At 31.6% G+C, this 22259-nt stretch overlaps 3 protein-coding genes and 1 pseudogene across 4 annotated transcripts in view; 1 reads left to right on the forward strand and 3 right to left on the reverse strand.

Annotated features, from left to right (window-relative positions):
* Positions 1 to 3938: 3938 nt before the first annotated feature.
* On the forward strand, positions 3939 to 9248 carry LOC100166639 (ADP-ribosylation factor-like protein). 2 transcript variants are annotated; one of them, XM_016804572.2, is made up of 6 exons: positions 3939 to 4457; positions 4520 to 4961; positions 5184 to 5240; positions 5319 to 5527; positions 8670 to 8905; positions 8973 to 9248. In XM_016804572.2, the coding sequence occupies exons 3-6, from the start codon at positions 5195 to 5197 to the stop codon at positions 9019 to 9021; spliced, it is 540 nt and encodes a 179-aa protein (XP_016660061.1). In that variant the 5' UTR covers positions 3939 to 4457; positions 4520 to 4961; positions 5184 to 5194; the 3' UTR covers positions 9022 to 9248. The 2 variants fall into 2 exon arrangements, with proteins under 2 accessions (XP_016660061.1, NP_001156246.1); NM_001162774.2 differs by having other exon boundaries at positions 4443 to 4961; positions 8973 to 9193.
* A 1624-nt stretch (positions 9249 to 10872) lies between these two features.
* Positions 10873 to 18556, reverse strand: Catb-3483 (cathepsin B-3483). Its single transcript, NM_001134954.1, has 6 exons — positions 18112 to 18556; positions 16865 to 17116; positions 14119 to 14319; positions 13122 to 13296; positions 12921 to 13031; positions 10873 to 11252 (listed from the first exon to the last, which is right to left on the reverse strand). The coding sequence occupies exons 1-6, from the start codon at positions 18232 to 18234 to the stop codon at positions 11047 to 11049; spliced, it is 1068 nt and encodes a 355-aa protein (NP_001128426.1). The 5' UTR covers positions 18235 to 18556; the 3' UTR covers positions 10873 to 11046.
* On the reverse strand, positions 11613 to 12914 carry LOC115034321 (annotated as a pseudogene).
* Positions 18557 to 21239: 2683 nt separating the features above from the next.
* The window catches only part of Catb-5880 (cathepsin B-5880), a 7087-nt gene continuing 6067 nt past the window's right edge, over positions 21240 to 22259 (reverse strand). Inside the window, 1 exon segment of the mRNA NM_001126147.2 lies at positions 21240 to 21575. Coding sequence (NP_001119619.1) covers positions 21373 to 21575 — 203 coding nt within the window. The 3' untranslated portion in view covers positions 21240 to 21372.

The raw sequence follows: 22259 nt of genomic DNA on the forward strand, positions 1-22259 counted from the left end.
AACAATAATGAATAAGGTTATAGTATATAGAAGGGATGGGCAACTCAAAGTAACTAGTGGGCCACTTTTAAGTACTTTAAAATCTAGCGAGCCACAGTGCATAGGAGAAAGCAAAAAAAAAAAAGTCCTTCAAATTATTGTTTTATAACTTCACAACACGGAAAATGTATTAATTTATATTTTATAATAAAAAAAAAATAGGATAGATAGGTGCTGTGGTGGTGAATATTTTACCCAATTACTAGGTACGTTATAATTATACCATAATTATACCATAATGCATCTATAGGTCCCTGCGTACTTGCGAACCTACATTGATATTTGATATCTTAAAATCCGTAATATTCGTAGTTTTTATTATTTACCTATATATAATTTTGCTTTAAATATAAACACATTTTTGGTTTAGTAAATTAATGAATAAAGCGACAACACTGCATGCAGCATGCATATCTCAAATTGAAATAAGAATCACAATTTAGCTTTTGCCATTTTGTGCCAATTCAAGCCTTGATTAATGATTCTTCCCGTTAGACAATTCAAAAGCCGATAAAATTAAGAAAAAGTGATGACGTTCTGCTGTCATGAAACAAAATTGTTTCTGCTGAACGCAAAATAGCTGTTATAAGTTTGAAAGAAGGAACAACTCCGAACAAGTGCACAATATTATATAGGTTCGGTGGGTCTGAATTCTTATGTAGTTTTTCACGTGAATTGGAATTCGAGCCGATCACATACCAATACATCATTAGTCATTACAATTACTATAATTATTAATATACCTACGTATTATACGCGTAGGTATATTATATTTTATATTATAATATAGTACAGCACTTTCACAGTTTTCCACTTTCTCGCAGCTCCAAGAAACCGGAACCGTGCATTTAGATACTGTGCTGTTAATGGAACAAGGACACTCCGAAGTTGTATACCTATTATGTATAATATATATTATAACGCAACTCAATTTGTATCATCTTCGACGGAAGATGAAAGAAAAATGAATTGAATTCGATTGTCGGGTATGCCGTATAGGTAGTCATTAAGTCATTAATCGTATGAATGTTTAATGTTTTATAACCGAAAAATACTCAAATCGGTTAATTTTTTCGATATTACTATTTACTTGGGTATATTATAGTATTATACATTTATTTATACTGCATTTTATTCATGTCAAATTTAGCGTGGCTTAAATCGTTTTAAAGCAGGGCTTGAAAGTTGAAACCGCTTCCGAGGAAATGGGTTACCTACCTATGACTTCTATCAGTTCTATACTTAGAATTCCGATTTAGTCGCGTCAAAGTTTTCAAAAAAAAATGACTGGCAGCAGTTCATTGTTGTCTGTTTAGTCTCTCTATACAGCAACAGCAGTAGATACAGTCACTACCCAGTAGATATAATACATAGTCTTATAATTTTACCTATATAGCCATATACCTAGGTATCTACTTCATATTAATTTTCAGGTCATGATATTCTTTGATGTCTAACTTGTTATTATATAATTATAATATACCTATCTGTTTAATATATAATTAGGTAGGTATACAATACAACTACTAAAGTTTAGGTAATAGGTATATCTAACTTAAATCAGTTTTCATCGCTGACCCTCGTCCCCGAACGGAGTAAATATATATAGAATAACTTATTAGTTCAAACAATCAAACTTTAGGCATGTGTAGAATATTTTTGAATATTTTCTCAAAATAAGAAAAACGTTACATGAGAAATCGAGTGAATGTCAAATGTTGTAAAAATATGAATTTCAAACGCTCATAACAATTTAATTTGACTTGCTTGTAGACATTTTTTTTTTGAAAAAGGTGGACAAACTTATGAGGAATCTTGTATTACATTTTAAAATCTTAGATTTAAAAAGAAAAATTCTTATGAATTCTTAACTCGAAATAATTTGCTAATTTTCGTGATTTTTCCATATTTTGTCAATTTTTGAACTTTAAATGTTTATAAAAAAAAACTGTGACTAAGGATTTTTAATATTTTTCAAATGTCATTGTAACAATATAGTAGTAGCCTTGTATTAAATTTTCAAGTATTTTTACTCAACAAATAAAGTTTTATTGGCATTCATAGAAAAAAAAACTAATAAAATTGGAAACTGAAAATGTCCCTAAGGCCTAAACAGTTCAAAACAAATCAAAATATTTTGAAAATTTTATCATGTATAGAAAATGGAAATATAAACAACCAGTGAAAATTGCATGTATCTACGGTCATTGACTTTTAAGTTACACCAAAAACTAGAATCGATTTTGTGAAAAATCGATTTTGCGTAAAAACTCCCGTTTATCCTTAATTTTTCTTTTGTTTTTCACGGCGCTTTTAAAAATTACTGGGAATGTTGACCTCCCTAATGCACCAACAATATTCACTTTTCCATCGAACAAGATACTGAAGTTGATAATCGAAGCATTATTTCGACTATTTATCGTATACATAGACACAAGGAAAAAAAAACACACATCACTGTAAAATCAATACATTCATCGTTCCGCTCAGAATCTAAAATATGTGTTTAATATTTAATGGTGCGATATGAATGTATTGATTTTATCATGATGCGAGTTTTTTTTTGGTGTCTGAAGACACTACTACTTTACTTTCTAGTACTTAGACAAAATGCGCTGATCATCAACTTTGATAGGGACTTATTTGATATTTCTGATAGTAAATTGTATTTAGTTTGTTCTTTAGTTGGTAAAAAGTAAAAATGTATTGAATATAATCTAGAAAAAATGATTGTATTATTATAATAATTGTTTTGGCAACTGTGGATGATAAAAAGTTAGACCATTCAGAATCATTTTTTATTTTTATTTGTAATATTTTGTATACAATGATTTATCATTGAATTCAAGTTTAATACATTTATTACAGTGATCTACTCAATATAACTCGATACCTACCCATACTGTACCTACAGCAGAGTGGTTACCTATTTTGTTATACATTTTACCTGTAATTAAAAATAATAATAATTTGTAAATAAATAAAAAAATTAAAGTATGTAGAATTTGTTGCTGGGTATATGCAACTGCATCTTATTAAACTTAAACACCCCGTGCTTACGCCTTTATGTAGTTCAAAGTTCAAATAACATTTCTTCTTTCTTATAACCAGTAGAATATTTAACATTAATTAGTTATTGTTAAAACTTTTACCCACTAAAATCCAAAATTTAAATTTGTGACTAAACCGATTGTTAGATGATGTGAAATCTTGGTTTGGATGTTCAAAATTCGTCGACTCGTAATTACTAAGTAGTTTATCTGTCTAAGAATATAGAAAACAGAATATCAGCTAATAAGGCTTAAGAATACAAATAGGTATCTAGGTACATGATAGTACCCTATTAGAAAACGCAAATCGTATAGCTGTTATCTCTGATTGGCGTACACATATATTTTCAATGGGTGGGGTTACATAAAAAAGTTATATAATATATTATTGTGTAACAACATTTTTTAAATTGTACTCATTTTATTTATCCATACGTAGGTATATAGCACGATTAAAGATGGTCTTTAATACTATTACCAACTATTAATACTTGCACAGTACACTTGTATACGAGAATAGAGAATAATATTAAAATTTAAAAGTAATAATTATACAATAGATACTAGGAAGTAGGGACATATGAGCTATATTAATTAGTGGGTAATTAATGAGGTATACCATATTATACTATAGACTTATCTCATTTTATAATACATTTTATTACTTCTATACACGATTATAATCGCGCTTCTATACAATTTAATCTGATCTGTGCATCAACATAGGCGCTATTGCGCAAACGCACCAAGCACATTATCAATCATAGAAAATTGAGAAAGATAAGAATAGGAGGTAATTTATTAATTGTACCACCAACGAATAATAGTATTTTGTACTGTAATTTATATAGATGTCGAAGACGAGCAGCCTGGTACTTGGTAGTGATAACGCACGTAGTCGAACAAAGAATAATAATTATTAGTTTTTCTGTATTATGCTCATATTAATCGTCCCACCAAGACACCAACACTACTTTCACTTTCAACCACCAGCGATCAACCTCGTACAAACAGTGGCGCTCAAACAGGCGCGTTTGCTGCTGGATCAGTCTAGTGGTGTGCAAAGGTTATCACCGTAGGTGACCCGTCGGACTAAACGGTATACTGGTATAAACCGCGTATGCCTGTAATGTGTTGTTATTGTTGTTGTTGTTTTAACAACTGTACACTTATTAATTATTATTAACAATTAACATGTCACAGCGTTAAATATTAATTGTTGGAATATTGCATATTTCCCTACTCTCCTGTGAAAGTGTGAAAACGCGTCACCGCGATCCCGTCCGGTCGTGCCGTATTCCCCTGCCGTCCAGTCATCTATTAGTGTTGTCCGGCAGTGCGTTCTCGTCCGTCAGTCTCAGTCAGTCAGTCAGTCGGTCAGTCGGTCGGTCGTTTTCTCAATTCTCATTATTATTATATTAACGTCATAGATGTGGTCGCGCACTGCACCACCTGCAGCCCAAACGACGGCCGTGAAAATTAGTGTGGCGGCGGCAGCATCGAAGGCAACAGCAACGGCAGCGGCAGCTATGACCTCCGTACCTCGGAGGTGCCGAACGTGCGTCGCGACCAGCTGAAACCCGACACCCGCTGCGGTACGATATTTTACGCGACCGCCGTGCGTGTGCGTATTCCGCGAGCGAGTACACTACGTCGGATAAAATATAATAATAAGGACAATACCTATTAGTATATTACGACCAGTTGCAGCGGTGGCGGTTGTCGTCTCGCTCCCACCGGTGCAGTGATACTATCTTAGCGCGTGCTATATCGTCGTTCGCGGGTTTTCGTCGAACGTCGAAGCGATAGAGGCGACGAAACACGCAAGTACCTTCTTCTGTGGTCTGCGGCTGGAGATCGGCGATTGTAAAGGTATGTACCCTACGTGCTGCTTACGGCAGTAGTCAAGCGGATGTGTATAGTTGTAGTAAGTACAGCGTGGGAACAGGTCCGAAATCGAGGCGAACTCTTGACGGCCTGTCACATAGTCATGCGGTTGTATAATGATTGTAGTGCGCCTCGATTGGTGGCTCACAATGTCGATGCACTTCTAATTTTTATTAATTTTTCGCTATCGTGACATTTTGTTCGCAGCACCCCTCAATATGGGCCTCCTGTTTTCAAAAATATGGAGTTACTTCGGCACCGAAGGTAAATGTTTTTAAACGCCGTCACCATATGACCGTCGATTCAGGTGTCTAATAATTTTATGTTTTTGTATTGTCGCAGAGCACAAAATTGTCATCATTGGCCTGGACAATGCGGGTAAAACTACCATATTGTATCAGTTCCTAATGAATGAAGTCGTACATACTTCACCGACTATTGGCTCAAACGTTGAAGAAGTTATATGGAACAACATACATTTCATAATGTGGGATCTGGGTGGACAGCAGTCCCTCAGAGCTGCTTGGTCCACCTACTATTGCAACACTGAGGTATACATTAAGCCATACAAGCCATAAACTCCGCTTTCAATCTTGAGATAATTTTAATAACATGTAAATATTTGTCATAGGTGAGTAGGTGTTTATAATGTTAAATTTCTATTGTAATTACAATAGTAGGTATAATCATGTTTTTAAGATAGGTATTAAGAGGATGCTACTCATGCAATTTTTGACTTTGTCATACACACATATGAGTTTATGATATAACAAATTTTCATTCACTGGTTTCAATAGAGTGCTTTTAGTTTTGATATTGAGTGAATTGACCTTTAAGAGGATGCTACACACAGTGCCGCAACTAGCTGGAGGACAAGCAAATGGGACTCCTTTTCACTTAAGTGGGGCCCCCCCAAAACACAAAATGCCTTTAAGAGGGCCCCCACAATAAAATTTGCACTAGGGCCCCACAAAGCCTAGTTGCGGCACTGGCTACACATGCATTTTTTATCTTCATCTCATGAACGTACAACAATAATAAAAATGCTTAAGCACAGATAATGTTCTTACCTAAAAGTTTAATAATAGGTCAATATTGTTGTATGTTTGTAAGATGCAGATAATAAATGCACGGGTAGCATCCTCTTAAAGATCACTAATAATAGCTTACTAAAAAAAAATGTTAGGTGTTTAGAACAGCAAGATTACGAAGATAAGTTATAGACATTTCAGTTTTATCTACTAAAACTAAGTATATATCAGAAAAATATTTTAAACTTATTGTACGTGCTGCAATTTCATTTAATATACCTAGCGCAAGTTAACTTAATTTAAGAGGTACCTTACAAATCTATTTATAATAAATAAGGTTGTAAAACTGTATTTTCATAGGAATCACAGTAGATTATAAAAATAATTATTCCTATAATCTACCGTAATAGGAATAAAAGAAACCTAAAATTTCAAATATTTGTGTAACTATTTAAATATTTATTTAATTATGTTCAATCCTTATGTTAGAAATAAACAAAAGTTTCAGGACATGTTTTTAGTACCTATATGTATATTTAGTACTCGCCAACTTACTAAAATACATATATCAACAAATCTTTTAAAACAATAAAATCATTTACAGTTTGGTAGTATTGTAAATTGTAATCCATTTTAATATAGGTAATGTATTTTAAATTTTAATTAATATGTTACTTTTATTCAAAAAACTATTCAAAAATATTTCAAATTTGGTGTCATAAACTTTTGTATGATTTTGATGTTAAATATATAATTTGTGTATTCTAAATATTTACATTTACGATGAAAAAATGGTTTTATACATTTTTTAATAAATTTTTATGTTCAAAAAAACAGTAATTTTTGTTATTACATTAGGTACTTACATTTTTTTTTTAATTCTTACTTAAGTGCAATTTATATATTATTCAATTTGCTAAATCATTTATAAATTCTAATTGTTGATTAAACAATAGTCAGATCAAACACATGTATAGGTTACAATTTATTTACTAATTTGGTTGCTAGCCAGAATATATTATTATATAATTTTATACATCATCATTATATAACACAATATCCTAGTTATGGATGCCATTTTTTCTCTTTGTGGTTGATCTAACTATTATTTAATAATTGCTATATCTAATCAATTAATAAATGTGTGATTAAATTAGGTACTGATTACCCAATTATATTTGACCTTGTCATACTTTATAAAATTTTTAAAAAGGGATCAAGACTCAAGAGTGATAGAATAAATATTTAGGAGCTGTGCATTTGACCTTCATTTATATCATATTAAATTCAGGAAGTGTTGAAGAAAACTTGTTCTATACTAAATAATATTTTATATTTAAATTATAATAGTTTAAGTAGGTATTTATGCACTAATGCTTTTATACTGACTAGCATAATAATTACATGTTAACTTATAGTATTATTTGTAATGAAAGGTAAAATTAAGGTACATTCTACCATTGAGCATACAGTAATCCCTCGTTATCCGCGAAAATTACGTTCCAGCAAACCTGCGCGGATAACGAGACCATAAATTAATGTAAAAAAGGAGGTTATGTTTAATTTTTTTTAATTTTAAAAATCAATTAATAATTTTTTAATTCGTACAACTATGTAATTTATTTATAATCAATATTGATTATTTATTATTATCTATATAAACATATTAAGAAAGATGGAAAAAATTAGTAATAGATGTTTGCTTCCTTTTATTTTCTACATTTTTGCGAAGTTCTTCGTATGGAACCAACAATTCTTGGATTCCTCTTTTGAATTTTAATGCTCTTTCAGTTAGTGGATCTGTCTCAAGAACTCTCAGTCGGTTGGTTTGCCAATGAAAAAACCTCATTGATCGATTTTGAGGAAAAATTCAACTTCACGGGCTCTTCTTCTTCGTCATCCTGGTTAGATTGATTTGGTTTGTTTTGGATTGCGGTAATTTCTTCCAGCTCCTCCAATGTAAGCTCCTGATCATAGTTATTCATCATTTATGCTATGTCGTCTCTATTTATCTCATCAAAACCTTCTACGTCCCGAGCAATTCCTACAATTTGATTCACAGTGGTGCTCAGATCGTCAATTTTATCGACAAACACAACTTCCGGCCATAACTTTCGCCAACAAGCGTTTTTTAGTGGAGGGTTGAACTTTGTCAAGTGATTCTTTGATGTTGACAAGACATTCAACGATGTTATAATTTTTCCATCCTTGTGTGACAGTTAGTTCTGGATCTTCTTCCATGCTTTTTAATAAACATTGGAAAGTTTGTCTTACGTAATAGGCCTTTAAAGCTGCAATCACCCCTTGATCTAATGGTTGAAGAAGTGAGGTGGTATTTGGAGGCAAAAACATGACTTTAGAATGCTGACAGTGTTCGTGTAATAACGGTAAAACGTTATTCGCAATCGTATTAATAATTTGTTATCGTGGACCCGACCGCGGATAATCGAAACAGCGGATAACGAGGGATGACTGTATCTTAAGGTTTATGATCGATTAATTTTAAAACATGAAAATCAAAATTGTTTATGATTTGTTTATAAAAAATATCCAAATGAAATACTCGTATATTTATCAACTGAGTTGAAATTGTATCTGTTTCAAATATGTTGTAATAAACAGTAGTAGATACTTAATGATATTCCATGTATATTTGTTTCAGTTTGTGATAGTGGTCATTGACTCAACAGATCGCAGTCGTCTGGATTTGAGTCGTGAAGAACTTTATAAAGTGTTAAACAATGATGAACTATCTTCAGCTGCGATTCTTGTTTATGCCAACAAACAAGACATGAAAGGTGCATTAACTGCTGCAGAGATCAGTAAACATTTAAACCTGACTTCCATTAAGAAACAACAGTGGCATATCCAAGCTTGTTGTGCGTTGACTGGTGAAGGGTAGGTGATTACATTGTTAATATTGTAATATAACTTTTAAAAAATGTTGATACTATTTATCTTGCAGATTGTATCAAGGGCTAGAATGGATATGCAGTCAATTGAAGAACAAATAAACGCTTTTGTTGTTATTATTTTTTTATATGATAATTAAAAAAATTCTTTTTGTAGATAATCAAATGTGTAAAAAATATATTAATCAAAGTAAGTATAAATTATTGAAATATATTAAAAATAAAATGTATATATAATTTTAAAGTTAAAATAATTAATAACTATTCTGTATAATTTGTTTGTTTGTTTGTTTGTTTTTTTTTACAATTTCTGGTTGAGTTGTGCTATTTAAATGTCTGGATGTTATATAACCAAGGTTATAAATAATATAATCTAATTTGAGCAGGGAAACAATTCAATATATTCTTTGCTTAGGACTTGTGTATCTACAAAACCTTATAAAATCTTGCCAATTACCAATATTCCATATGTCACTTGTACTGGTTGTACTGGTGTTTATATAAAATGTATACTTGTCTTAATATAAGTTCATAATTCTATTTAGATATAATCATTCAAATAATATAATAGGGGGGGGGGGGGACAGTGTGGCCCGTGGTTGGAGTCAGTCACCAATGTGTTCTGAGGCCAAGCATCGGTTGGCATTTCCGGTTGGATGATGACCCGGGTTTTAGTGCTGAATCGTCGCACCACATATTCATGTTTCTCAACCCCCCACAATATTCTAATGGCCATAGTTGCTTATTAATGCTTAGGATCATAAAAAAAAAAAAAGAAAAAATACACTACTGAATAACCAAACATAAATTCGTGCCTAGAATAAGGTTTATTCATATTTCTTTTTTCTGAAGTTCAAATTTTATCTGGACACTTATGGTTTAAACGTAGATAATATGGGTTACACGATAAATAATTTGTTTTATCAGTTTAATTCTTGGGCGGTGATCATCCATTCAAGTATAAACAAGGAGAAGCAGCTTGACAGCAGTACCAGATGGTTTTTGAAATGTTCACAGGTTCACTCTGCTACATCAGCAGACATATATAAGATGAACTTCGAGTTAACAATATTAACGCAATAATGCCGATAGGTACCAACAACAATCAAACTACACAATTTTGAACTTACATATTCAATACTCGCCTGCCTGTAGTGGTTTAAAATAGACTGTATAATATTCAATCTTTACAACAAAACATTTCTGAAATCCTTACATTAGTCTACTCTATCTGAGAACATTACAATATTAGTTAGGTATGTGGAACAACAAAATAAAGTCAATATAGTTGAAATGAGGATACTACCTATAATTATATTATATTAGTCCGTGATTTTGATATAAGTTGTAGCACGGTTATCTAAATTCAGACAATAAGCGAACAAATTCAAATTTTTAAAAAAAATAAAATTGGACTTCTGGGAGTATATTTATTTTTCTTCCGCTTATAGGTTTAAATTTAAGCACAAAAAAAATCTACCCTTTTTCAAAATCATTCAGAATCAGTGGCTCAAACAGGGATTTTTAGATTTACGTCGTGCCCTGGATCAGCTAGTATATATAATATTAGTTATCATTTAAATTTAAATTTAACACAATCCATTACAGTGACCCACTTGTGACCTACTGTACAGCAGAGGTATATAACAGAATTATTCAATTATATTATGTAGAATAGTACTATAGTAGGATGGAGGCAAGTAGTTGTTGCGGAAATGGATCTAAATGGCCTGTAAAAGCCAATGAAGAAGAAGAAGTACTGTAGTAGCCACTATACTATAGTTGGTGAGTACAATTGAAAATAAGGTACTGTTATAATAGTTCATTGAATTTTCATATAGCTGGTATTTAATAACCTGTAGGATTTTACCTCTTAGGCCACGATGAAGTTCTTCATTTATTAGGTTTTCTAATGTATTGTAATAATAAATAATTGAAAAAAAAACAAAAAAATATCCTGTACCTACCTATTTTATTTTTACGTATTGTGTATTCACCTATAAAAATATTAAATATATCATGTCGGTTAATCAGTACATATAATATAGCTGTCATATTTAGTGTTTTAGTATTATTAGCTTATAGCTAGCTATATCTAATACATATTTAATTGAATTCACTTGGTCATCACAAATTTGGTACGCCAGCGTATCTGAAATTCTCAATCCAACATTCGTTTACGAAGCGTCTGATTTTGAAAAAACCTTTGTCACCCCAAGAAGTTCCCCATGAATTAGCTAGCAACCAGAACGCTTGTCCTCCTTCCAAACCCCATCCGATCATCCGAACCGACAACAGTCCCAAATAATCACCGGTGACATGGTGGTAAACACCTGTTTTAAAAATAAAAAATAGGTACATTTAATACTTTAATAATTCGCTTGACCATAATATTATCTAATATATTATTATTTTTCATTAGTTATTACTTATTAGGTAGGTACTCATCATTAGGTAACGACTGCAGGGTTGGGAATAAAATCATTATTCTAGATATCTGCAGACAAGGCCGTATCTAGAAAAAATTTTCGGGGGGGGGGGGGGTGTCCAAAACATGTATATTGTAATTTTATTGAATTTAGATTTTGACTTTTGATATTTGGTTAAAAATAAGACAGAAAAAGATTTAATCTTATTTTATTAAAATATAATAAAATCAAATAAACAAAATTACTTTAACATTTTGTCACCTTAATATACTATACAAATATGAAATATAAAATTAAGAAATAAAAAAAAAAAATGCACAAATACAAATCATATTATTTTAAACTAATAATATGTTCCTATCTTTTTGAAGAGCAAACTGGTTTAACACTTCATCGGGATTAACCGTAACATCTCTGTGGACACTTAATAGAGCTAGTCCAGTTAGTATTTCTTGTCCCGCAGAGTTTTGTAAAAATGTCTTGACACGTTTTAATGTCGAAAAAGGTCGTTCGAGAGTTGCTGTAGAAACCGGTAGTGTAGCTAGTACTTTTAATAAAAATGAATATTTGGAAAACGTTCAGGATTACAATAATTTAATGCTTCTACAGCTGTATGTGGACGATATACATCTTTGAAAGCTATCCATTTTATTTTCCACAATTTTAGTTCTGAAGGTAATGTGTCAACATTTATAAAATCTGAATATAAACTAAAATCTGATTCTAAAATTGGAGATTTCAAACACATTTTAGGTATTAATAAATACAAAGAAGATAAAATGTTGTTAATCGTCGCTGACCCCCGACCAGCATCGACAGTGGTCGTTGTCCATCAATAATAAACAATCTATTATTAGCATAGACGTCAGATTTCTATGTAATATACGCGCGTTGGTATAGAAGTCTGTGATTATTATTATTAGACGCTATAATATTTTCATATGATATTATGATATAAAACTAAAAACAGTCAATAATTAATTGGAGCTTAAGTCATTTTTGACTGAAAATATTTTTATGTTGGTACCTATTAAAAATAAATAATTATTTTAAACATTTGTAAAATATTGAAGAAATTTCAGGGGGGTCCAGACACCCTAAACCCCCCAGGATACAGCCTTGTCTGCAGAACTCATCTGGATTCCGAAATCCGGATAATAATAGGCAAGTTAATTTAACTCACCAGTCACCATACGTTATTTTTAACCGAGTTAGATGTACCTAGGCTGTTTAAACAAAATATTGAAACACAAGGGAATATTATATTTGTTAAAATAATATAATATTGGCAATAAGTAAGACAAGTAGGTACCTACATACTTAATACTTATGCACTTTTAAAGGTTGTTAATTAATTACAAAATAATATAGAAAAATAGGTTTGCGTGGAAAACGTAAATGTCGTAATATAATATGTACCTACATTATATACCTAGATTATAGCCTATAGGTAAGTAAATAATTAATATAATATATTAGTATGTTACGTAGGTATTGCGTAATATACGAGTACTTAGGTAGTTAGTTACCTATGTATTACCTATATTGTAGTATTTTATTTATAATTTATACCAGATTTGTAAGCGAGAAAATCTTCGTAAACTCGCATCGTGACTACGTACGGGCCATGTTTCCTCAGGTTTTTCCTCGCTGAACACCCGTCGAACGTAAAAACTTTCTTGGCTGTCAAGAACAACAAAATAATATGTATACTATATTCCATTCATGGTAGTAATATTATCATTCTAATTTCTAAATCACTATCTTCCTAACCTTTGATTATGTCGTCTAAGTATTTCCCCTCGTGTCGTGCGTTGTAACAGCTCAGATCACATTTCGGAGTGGTTGCCGGGTCGCCACCGCACACGCCGTGTGGACCGAGCACCGAACTTGGATCGGCGGCCGTCGTGGATGCGTTGCACGGCTGCACAAGCCACGGTTGACAGCCCTATTAATATTTTACCGAAGATAAGGAGACATTTTAGTATAATGATCATATATTATGATCGTGGCCGCTGCAGGCGGTCTTGGTTCTTAAAATTCTATTGATAGGTGATACATGCGTGTCCCTTACTATAAAAGAACATGTTAATATGCTTTGGCCGATTTTCCTATATATTATTTAAAGTAGCAAAATAGAATTTCAAACGATTATACATTCAAAAAAAAATTATTTTATAAATTAATATAATATATATAAATTTTATAATATATTAACATGATTTTTTTTTAAAATATGTGCTAAAATGAGATACTTAATAATTATAAAGAAAAAAATACCTTTAAACTATTAAATATTATTAAACGTTATATTTTAATGCAAAATCTATGCAAGACAGTGTTTTACTTTCCTCATCTTAAAAAAGCCGCTACTTTTTGTATTGTCAATTGTCATGTCATAAAATTATAAATGTTTTTATACATCACTATTTTATTTAAGAGTAAGTGGTGATAATACTATAGTAGTATTAAATAGCCGATTCAAAAACCTACTCGTGCTAATCTGCACTCTGCTCCTTCTCCTTCCTGCACCATTGTTATTTGTGCCACCACCACAGAACTAAGCACTGCACCAATTCACCATGCCTTGGCGGCGGACTATGGAGTAGGGAGCAGACGAGCAGGAGCAGGTTTCTGAATCGGCTATTTAATACTACTCTAAGGGGGAGGGGTGAATACACCAAAATCCCAACTTTATTTCAAATATTATGTTTCACCGAGGAAACTTTATATTTGTAAATTTTAATACGCTTATAAAATATATGGTTACCTCGTTGCTCCCGTAGTCACCACCAGTAACGATTCCTTTTTTTAGTATGTATCTCCACGCGGCTGCAGTATATCCTCCGCTGCATCCATTACCACAGTCTTCGCAACAGGAAACTAGTTTTTGCGGCGAATAGAGTGCAGTAATGTTACCCTGTGATGCGATACATATGCGATCGTTCATCGCCGATGTCACAGAAATTGCCTGAAAGGATAATAGTTTTTTCTATAGATTACATTTAAATAAAGTAGTTTATGTGATATTAAATCACTGCAATTACGTATTCTAAATATTGAATTTGTTATTCACTACCGTCAACCGTGATAGTGTAACACTACTAATGGTTTGTGGTGAAAACAATTAAAATATTTCCTAAGGAAAATTAAGTTTGTTGTCGTTCACAAAACTAATACTGAAGTCTGAAATACCTAATGAATATAGTATTATAATAGAGTATAATATTATATATTTATATACAATATGTCCCGTGAAGATGTAACCGGCTGACATCATGGTATAGTGTAATGATATGCTCACAGATCATTGTACAAAAAATGCTTTCAAATAATAAATAACGGCCAGACTGTCGCACGTAGAAATCGGTCACGTTTTATAAAACAATAAATTATCAATAACAAAAAGAGACGAGTACGGTTTAAGCAAGCGTAGCACATTTATAATGGTAAGAGCAAAGAGTGTTACTTTCTTATATAAAAGGAAAGCCGAAGGACGACCTAGTTTCGAGGCTCGCGATAACCCTTTGAAAAAGCCGCCTAACACTCTCTGGTCAGCATAGCCGTATATCGTACCTCTCAGTAGTACATGAGCACCAGTCACTGAGTGCACGAGCACCAGTCATCTCGTCAACAACCCCTCTCGAGTGCATGAGCACCAGACGGCAAACAGCATCCAAACCACAACTTTTCTACACCGAATTCTACGAGCGGCAACTGGACTCCTCGTGTTGAGCAATAATCAGTGTGTGTTCGTTATTTCGAGTTGTTTAATTTTAAATATTATTTCGTGTCACCTAAAACTGATACAGCATAGCCCAAGGACGGCTGTGAGTCAGGTAAGACTGTTGGTACAATAATTTGTGTTGATCGCTGGTATCACGCAGTAAAATCATTTGCTTACAACCTTACTGTACGGTGTATTTGATCATATTCTCGAATCACGACCTCGAGAGCCCTCCGACGATCAGGAGGAAGGTAATGGCTTAATCAGGTAATTCTAATATAACTATTGACAGGCGTCTTATTTATATTTATGTTATTATCTTATACAACATTCCTCCCTTTTTTAAGTTATTACAATAGGTACCTTAAGTCATTTAAATGGTGGGTCTAATTTTTTTATTTTTTTAGACATGGGAAATTCAACTTTTTTTTTTTAATAAAATCCGAACTTACCGGCGGCTACCACACATTTGCTGCTGTATCTTCAAACTTTCAACTTTTTATCTTAATTTTTTTTTTAAAGCTATTTTATTGTACTATCGAATAATATACATAATCAAACCAGAAATTAACAAATTATTTTTATTAAATTAAAAGAAGTAAAAAAAGTATAAAGAATTAGCATTTTTGAAATGGAATCGTGTACAACTCCAAAAAATAATATTATAAACAATACTGTATCCATTATTAATTTTAAATATATAAATTCCGATTATATTAAAATATAACCAGAAGTATACAATCAATATGACTCTTATAGTTAATAGTTTTAAATTGTTTAAGATATTTCAATATATTTATAGTAAATTAATTTACAATATATGAACATTGACAATGTTCTAAATAATAATCTTATTTGCTGTAGATTATTTATAATATTATCTTTAATTACCTACTTGGTGTAAAGTTTATTTAATAATTTATTTTTAATGATAACAATATAAGTTGAATTTTTTATACTTTATTATATTATTATTAATATGTAGGTAATATAATTTATAATTTATCTTTAATTGGCATACTTGTACATTTCGGTGATATTTTTTATTTCGGAATATCACCTATTTTTTCATTCTTTTTGAGAAATACTTGAAATATTATAATATGTTATCATGGAGTGTGTGTTTTCAGATATTCAGATTTGTGATATCTGATAGTCATGTGCGTGAATTCGAGTCATCGCGACCGTGTTATAATCCACATTGTAACCTTAATAATGGAACAGTTCATGTATATATAAGGGGTGGGTATATTTTGATAAATCCTCTCGAGTTTTGTCACCGCAGTGGGAAATCACAAATTGTATCCCGCCACTTAGCCACACCTCAGTGGTAATAAGACGAGTTGGTAGGTACTTAACGTTTCGATTGAAAATAATTTTTCGGGGATCTATTCTTCAGATAGTGAATAGGAAAATATTCACTAGAACGGAAAATCTCCTCTAACAATAAATTCGACGAATCGGAAAATATTGGGTCTATACACTCTGTACGCTAGTTGGTAGTCATATCGTACCATCAATATATTATTATAATAGTTTTCTAAAACGATATTATTTTAGATGTGCATGATTCACACCCAGGTCTGACTTTAAGTACCTATATATTTCGCCACCCACTGCGATATTACAACATGTCCATATCTATCTATGATTATTGATCAATATTCCGTCCCTAATTATCCACTTAAAACTTCCGCCCAGTGCGGACGCAACGCTTGCCATTAGCCATCCAAGTTCAAGGCGTACATACCATATAATTTATATCAGTATAGATAAAGTTTTTGTATACCCAATCGGCCGCACAGTTGCCTTGATTCCAGATGTGCGAGATGGAAGTACAATTGAACCAATGGTATCGTGCATCGAAACTCTCAGGCGTTTCGTTTGCGTCTCCACCATCGTCTTCGTCGTCGTTGTCACAATCGCCACCCTTAACTAGAACCCCATCGAAGGTCTCGTGCTCCAGACCGATCCACTCGGGATGGTAAAAAGTTCCCACCAACTTCTTGTGGTCGTTTGTATGAAAACTGTTTATTCCGGCCTGAACGGAATAAAAAATTACAACGTACTTAAATGAAGTTATACAGTAGGTAGTAAATCGAAAACAATATTAGACGAACAACGGTATCATTTTAACTTCTAATATACCGCCGAGAATGTATGCAGTGGTATACAGGGTGTAACAGATAGAACTGACTTTTGGAATAACTTTTGTTTTAATCAATATTTTAAAATTTTTTTTTTGATACATAATTTATAGCAACTTGCGCTACACGTGTAATAAAAAAAAATTATTTTTATTTTTTAATACCAAAAATGAAAAATTTTAAATTTGATTTAATTTTTTTTGAATAAATTCAAAATAGCCAATTTGCGAATCTGATTATAAGAACTATTTGGATGGTAAAAACATTTATCTAAATCAAGTAGTTTATTTTTTAGAATTTTTTTAAATATCAGAATTTTTTTGATTAAATTAATTTGGAACGCTATAACTTTTTTAAAAATATTATTTTTGGAAATTTGCTAACATGAGAGTATTTCTAAAACTATTTACTAATCCTATAATTTTATCAATTTTTGTCATAAGTTTAAGTAGAATACATTTTTGTTTTTTTTTTTTGGTCAGTTCTTTCTGTTACACACTGTATACGTACAAATAGCCATATAGGCATACATCTTATTTGTTTCGTCCAAAGCTGCACAACATGGCATATATAATTTTAAAATCAAATAAACTATTTTAGTAACTATTCGTGAAGATTTTAAGCACGAAACTAAACAAAATCTTCAGAGTTTTTAATACAATATCATTATATTATATTATATTAATTCTATATTAGACTAAAAAACGATTTTTCATTAGAAACAAAAAAAATTTATAAATCTGGAAAATAGTGTTTGATTTCGTATACCTACGGTACCATCCGTAATAATTGGTTTAATAGAACAACTAAAAATGTGCAGGGTATCGTTTAAAATTATCATCGTTAAACTTTCATACCATATATATTATATAAACTACTTAGTTCTTACCTGCCATGTCACGTTGGCGTTGTTGACGTGTGTGACGATGTTATGCAATTTATCATTAGCGTCACACGTTAACCAAAAGCTGGATACGAGCAGCAAGACGATTTTCATTGTGGTGCGCAACATATTATTAGGTAGGTACTTTATAATAATTAATATTGGCTGCTGTTGGGTGTTAATCAACTATAATCGTATTGAATCGGGTGGATTTCGCAATGTGCTTTTTTTTTATCGGCATTCAGGTGCGAAGTGTACCGACAATGTTGGCGTTATCACTAATGTGTTGTCTATCGAAAACTATGGGTTAAAGTCAAGTTGTAACGTGTTTAGTTGAACCCGAAGAACTGCGAGCGTGAGTCTAGAGTCGGGCTTTAAAACGTGGTTTTGAGATGGCGTTTCTTGAGTTTTTGACAGTCGTTAACTTGTGAGAGAGTAATGTCGTATTGAGAAAAGAAGAGTTGTTTACGTACATACCTATATCTACATTATTTTTTGCAACTCAAAAATGTTTGTTTAAGAAACCAGTGATTAAATAAAAGCAAGTACTTGAACGAGTACCTATTATAATATAATCTTTCTTGTCAACATTTATCAGTTGTCCAAATGTTAAATATAATATTATTTTCGTACATTAAAACTCTGTGTGGTTACTATGACCTTGAAATGTAACTGTTGCCTGCGAGCAGTGATACTTTATTTTAAAAAAGTGAGTTAAATAAAAAATAAAAGGAAAAAGGATAATGATGTTAATAATTTGTGACGGAAAATTGTTTAATGAGGACATACAAGTAGATGAAAGAATAATAATAAACTATAATGGATTTAAATTTAACAATCAACATTCAAAGATAATTTTATATTTATTTTAGAATATAATTTTTAAGTGCAGATTATAGTTAACGTATATAATATAGTATGTTGATATAAAATATCTTTGAGAAAGATTCACCATAGGTATGTGTATACAAGGCATATTGGCGTATAACGATTGTCACAGTAAAAATGAGTTATATGTATTCAGGTACAGGGTACTATTGAGGTATTCTAATGAATTACTTACTTATAAGGTACTTGGTATAAGTACTAAAAATGTATTTTTAATTTTTAAAACTATTAGATCAAAATATATTAAAGATGCAATATTTGAATTTTAAAACGAAGTAGGTATAGTAATTTCTTGAGAAACCATAACAAATTTGTAGCTGAATAATGAAGTTTGAAAATACAAACATCTAATTGAAATTTATGTAATTTTGATCAATATCAAGAGAGCTATAGCCAATTTAATTAGAATTTAGAAATCATTGTAACGTATTTTGAATTTTCCATATTTTATTAAATAATATTCCCGGAGGCCCGCACTATGCGACATCAATGACAACCAATAAACAAAAAAAAAAAAATTAAAAAAATACTAATTCTACTATTACTATAATAATCTGCAACCAATTAGAAATATATAAACTTATTTTATAAAATAATTAAAAAAAAAAAAAATAATAAAATCAGTGTAAAACCAATATGTTCCCGAAATGATAAGGTATCAACAAAAAAATAGTGACATCCTAACAAAAACACTCCGCCAAACTCCGTGTAAAAAAAAATAAAGACAAGTATAAAAATAAACGGCCCTAAAAGTTGAGATATCATTTCATAGCTAAGTCTTTGAACAATAGATATCATTTATAGTAAAATAGTCTGATAAATAATTGAATTTAACTTGGCGACTTAAGTAAAAAATTAAAAAAAGCGGGCAAGTGGATGTCGCTCTACTTTACAGTACCTAGTCAGTAGGCTATAAGTGGGTTACTGTATAATGAATTGTATTCAATTTGGATTTCAATGATATCATATCACTGAATACGAAAAAAGATTCTGAGCGGTTTGCCAGTCTAGATATTTTATATTGTTTTTATATTTTATTATAGCCTGTAAGTTGAACTAATATGATAAATCACAACAAAATAACTAAAATCCTTATTTTTAGTTTTATTCGTTTCTATGGTGATAAACAAAGCGTTAGAAATTAAAATCCCATTTTTAGCGGTTTTTTGTAATTTGTCGGTGGTTTTTCCCGCGTCATTAAATAACTATTGAGAAAATCGAAAAATGACTTATCTAAAGTACCTACCATCTTGATCCAATTTACTAAAAGATAAGATACGATATGTTGAAATCGAAGCACTCCTTCTGGTAAAAATGTTGTATACAGAATAAAATTAAAATTAAATAAAAACCATTATAAAACCACTAGATCCCTCACTCCACTCAGAATCTAAAATATTATAGCATAATGGGTTCATAGTCTATCTACTATCATTGAAATAAGTAGTGTATTACTTAATCAAGTGTTTTAAATTCGCCAAGCTAGGTTCAATTATTTAGTAGACTATTTTAACATAAATGATATATCCTTAAACAGAGACCCGTGTGGCGCTCTTATTCTGACTAGGTATAATATTTGAACTACCGTAAGGGAACGGCCTATGAGAAAATTCGGTTGGCGTCTCCCGGGTCTTTGGTTTAAAGTTGGCGTAAATGAGGGCCAATGAAAAAATTCGATGGGCGGTTATGTTAGGTTAGGTTGAAATATCTTAAGAAATAAAAACAACAATACACAGAATGATGTAGATTGTACATATTTTAGTTGTTAGGTATGTAATGAATAATGAGTTATTTCCACTTCACGGAATTCATGTCATCGATCATATTAATTTCACAATAACTATTATTGTAACTAATAGGTAGGTACCTATAATCTATATTATATAGACTATATAATAGTATTATTATATACCTAAAAATTGTTATCCTAATATTAGAATGTTGATTTGTTCTATTTTAAACATACTAATCGATCTAACGATCGGCCTAAGATTTTAAAAACGAATTTGAATTTTTGTGAAGTCTACTTGAGATCCAAATTTTTATCTTGTTAGGTCATACCAAAGTTCTAATTGAATTGGAAAATCAAAACTTGGCATTCAATCTTCTTTTTTTCAGAAACATTATAACTTTCTAACATCATTAGCAGTATAATACTCTTCGCTGAATAGTGAATTCCAACATTTCATGTCATACCTATAAAATCTCAACTTACAATACTATTAAATAAAAAATTAAATTTTTTATTTATTTTCCTTTTAATTTTATATTTATTTAACAATATAATATTAGATAATATTAAATAACAATGCAATTCTTTGATACAAAAGAGAAGAAAAACGTCAGGTAATTATCCCATCCTGACAACTGACGTATAAATCACAATGGTAATCCAGCGTACATAAATTCTTCTATATAGCATTCGTTGGCACCTCGTAAAATTTTGACAAATCCGTTATCACCCCAGTACGTGTTAAACGAGTTGGCTGCCAACCAGTACGGCGTGCCGTTCTCTTCTCCCCAGCCTAGAATTTTAACCGCTTGAGTGGTAACGTATTTTCCAGAATTGTATGCGTAAACACCTTGAACAGAAAAAAACGCATAGTTTTGATGTAACATGGTTGTTACAAATTTATAGATCAACACGTGTATCCAAATGAGCCATGGCGTAGTGGATTGGCCAGTTGCCACCCGGTGTCGCAAATTTCTAATATCCTCAAATGTTTTCACCCCCCGGGTGGTACAATTATCCTAGGATAACTTACTTTACGAGGGTAAAATATATAAGTATATTTTTACTGGGGGTATAACAAACCTAGAATACTTTTACCCTTGTAATATTTTACCTCCATGGTAAAACGCTTCCAGAGTGGGTAAAAATAACCTAGTATGTTTTTACACCCATATGGGAGATATGGAGATATGGAAGATATCCCGGGACCCGGGGTGAAAATCGATTGTTAAACCGATACTTGGTGTTTAGCCTTTCAGCCGGTTGTTTGTTTTCGGATGGAACTATCTGAGAAAATTAAGAGGACGTGATACCCGCATGTGTTGTCTCCATCTTACGATGCGCATACCGTGCGTAAAATAGCAAATTGTACACTCAGCAGAAAACGTATAGCTCCGTTGGTTAAAAAATTTGAGTGAATTGAACTCTTAAAAAATTTGAAGGTAAGATTATTATCTATACTCTGTTCAAAATAAGACCGGACCTCGGCGGCGACCAGTTTTCGTCGGGTGGCGATCCTATTGATGTTCTGATG

Source organism: Acyrthosiphon pisum, chromosome A2 (assembly GCF_005508785.2).
Source record: "Acyrthosiphon pisum isolate AL4f chromosome A2, pea_aphid_22Mar2018_4r6ur, whole genome shotgun sequence".
In the NCBI taxonomy this organism is placed as follows: domain Eukaryota; kingdom Metazoa; phylum Arthropoda; class Insecta; order Hemiptera; family Aphididae; genus Acyrthosiphon; species Acyrthosiphon pisum.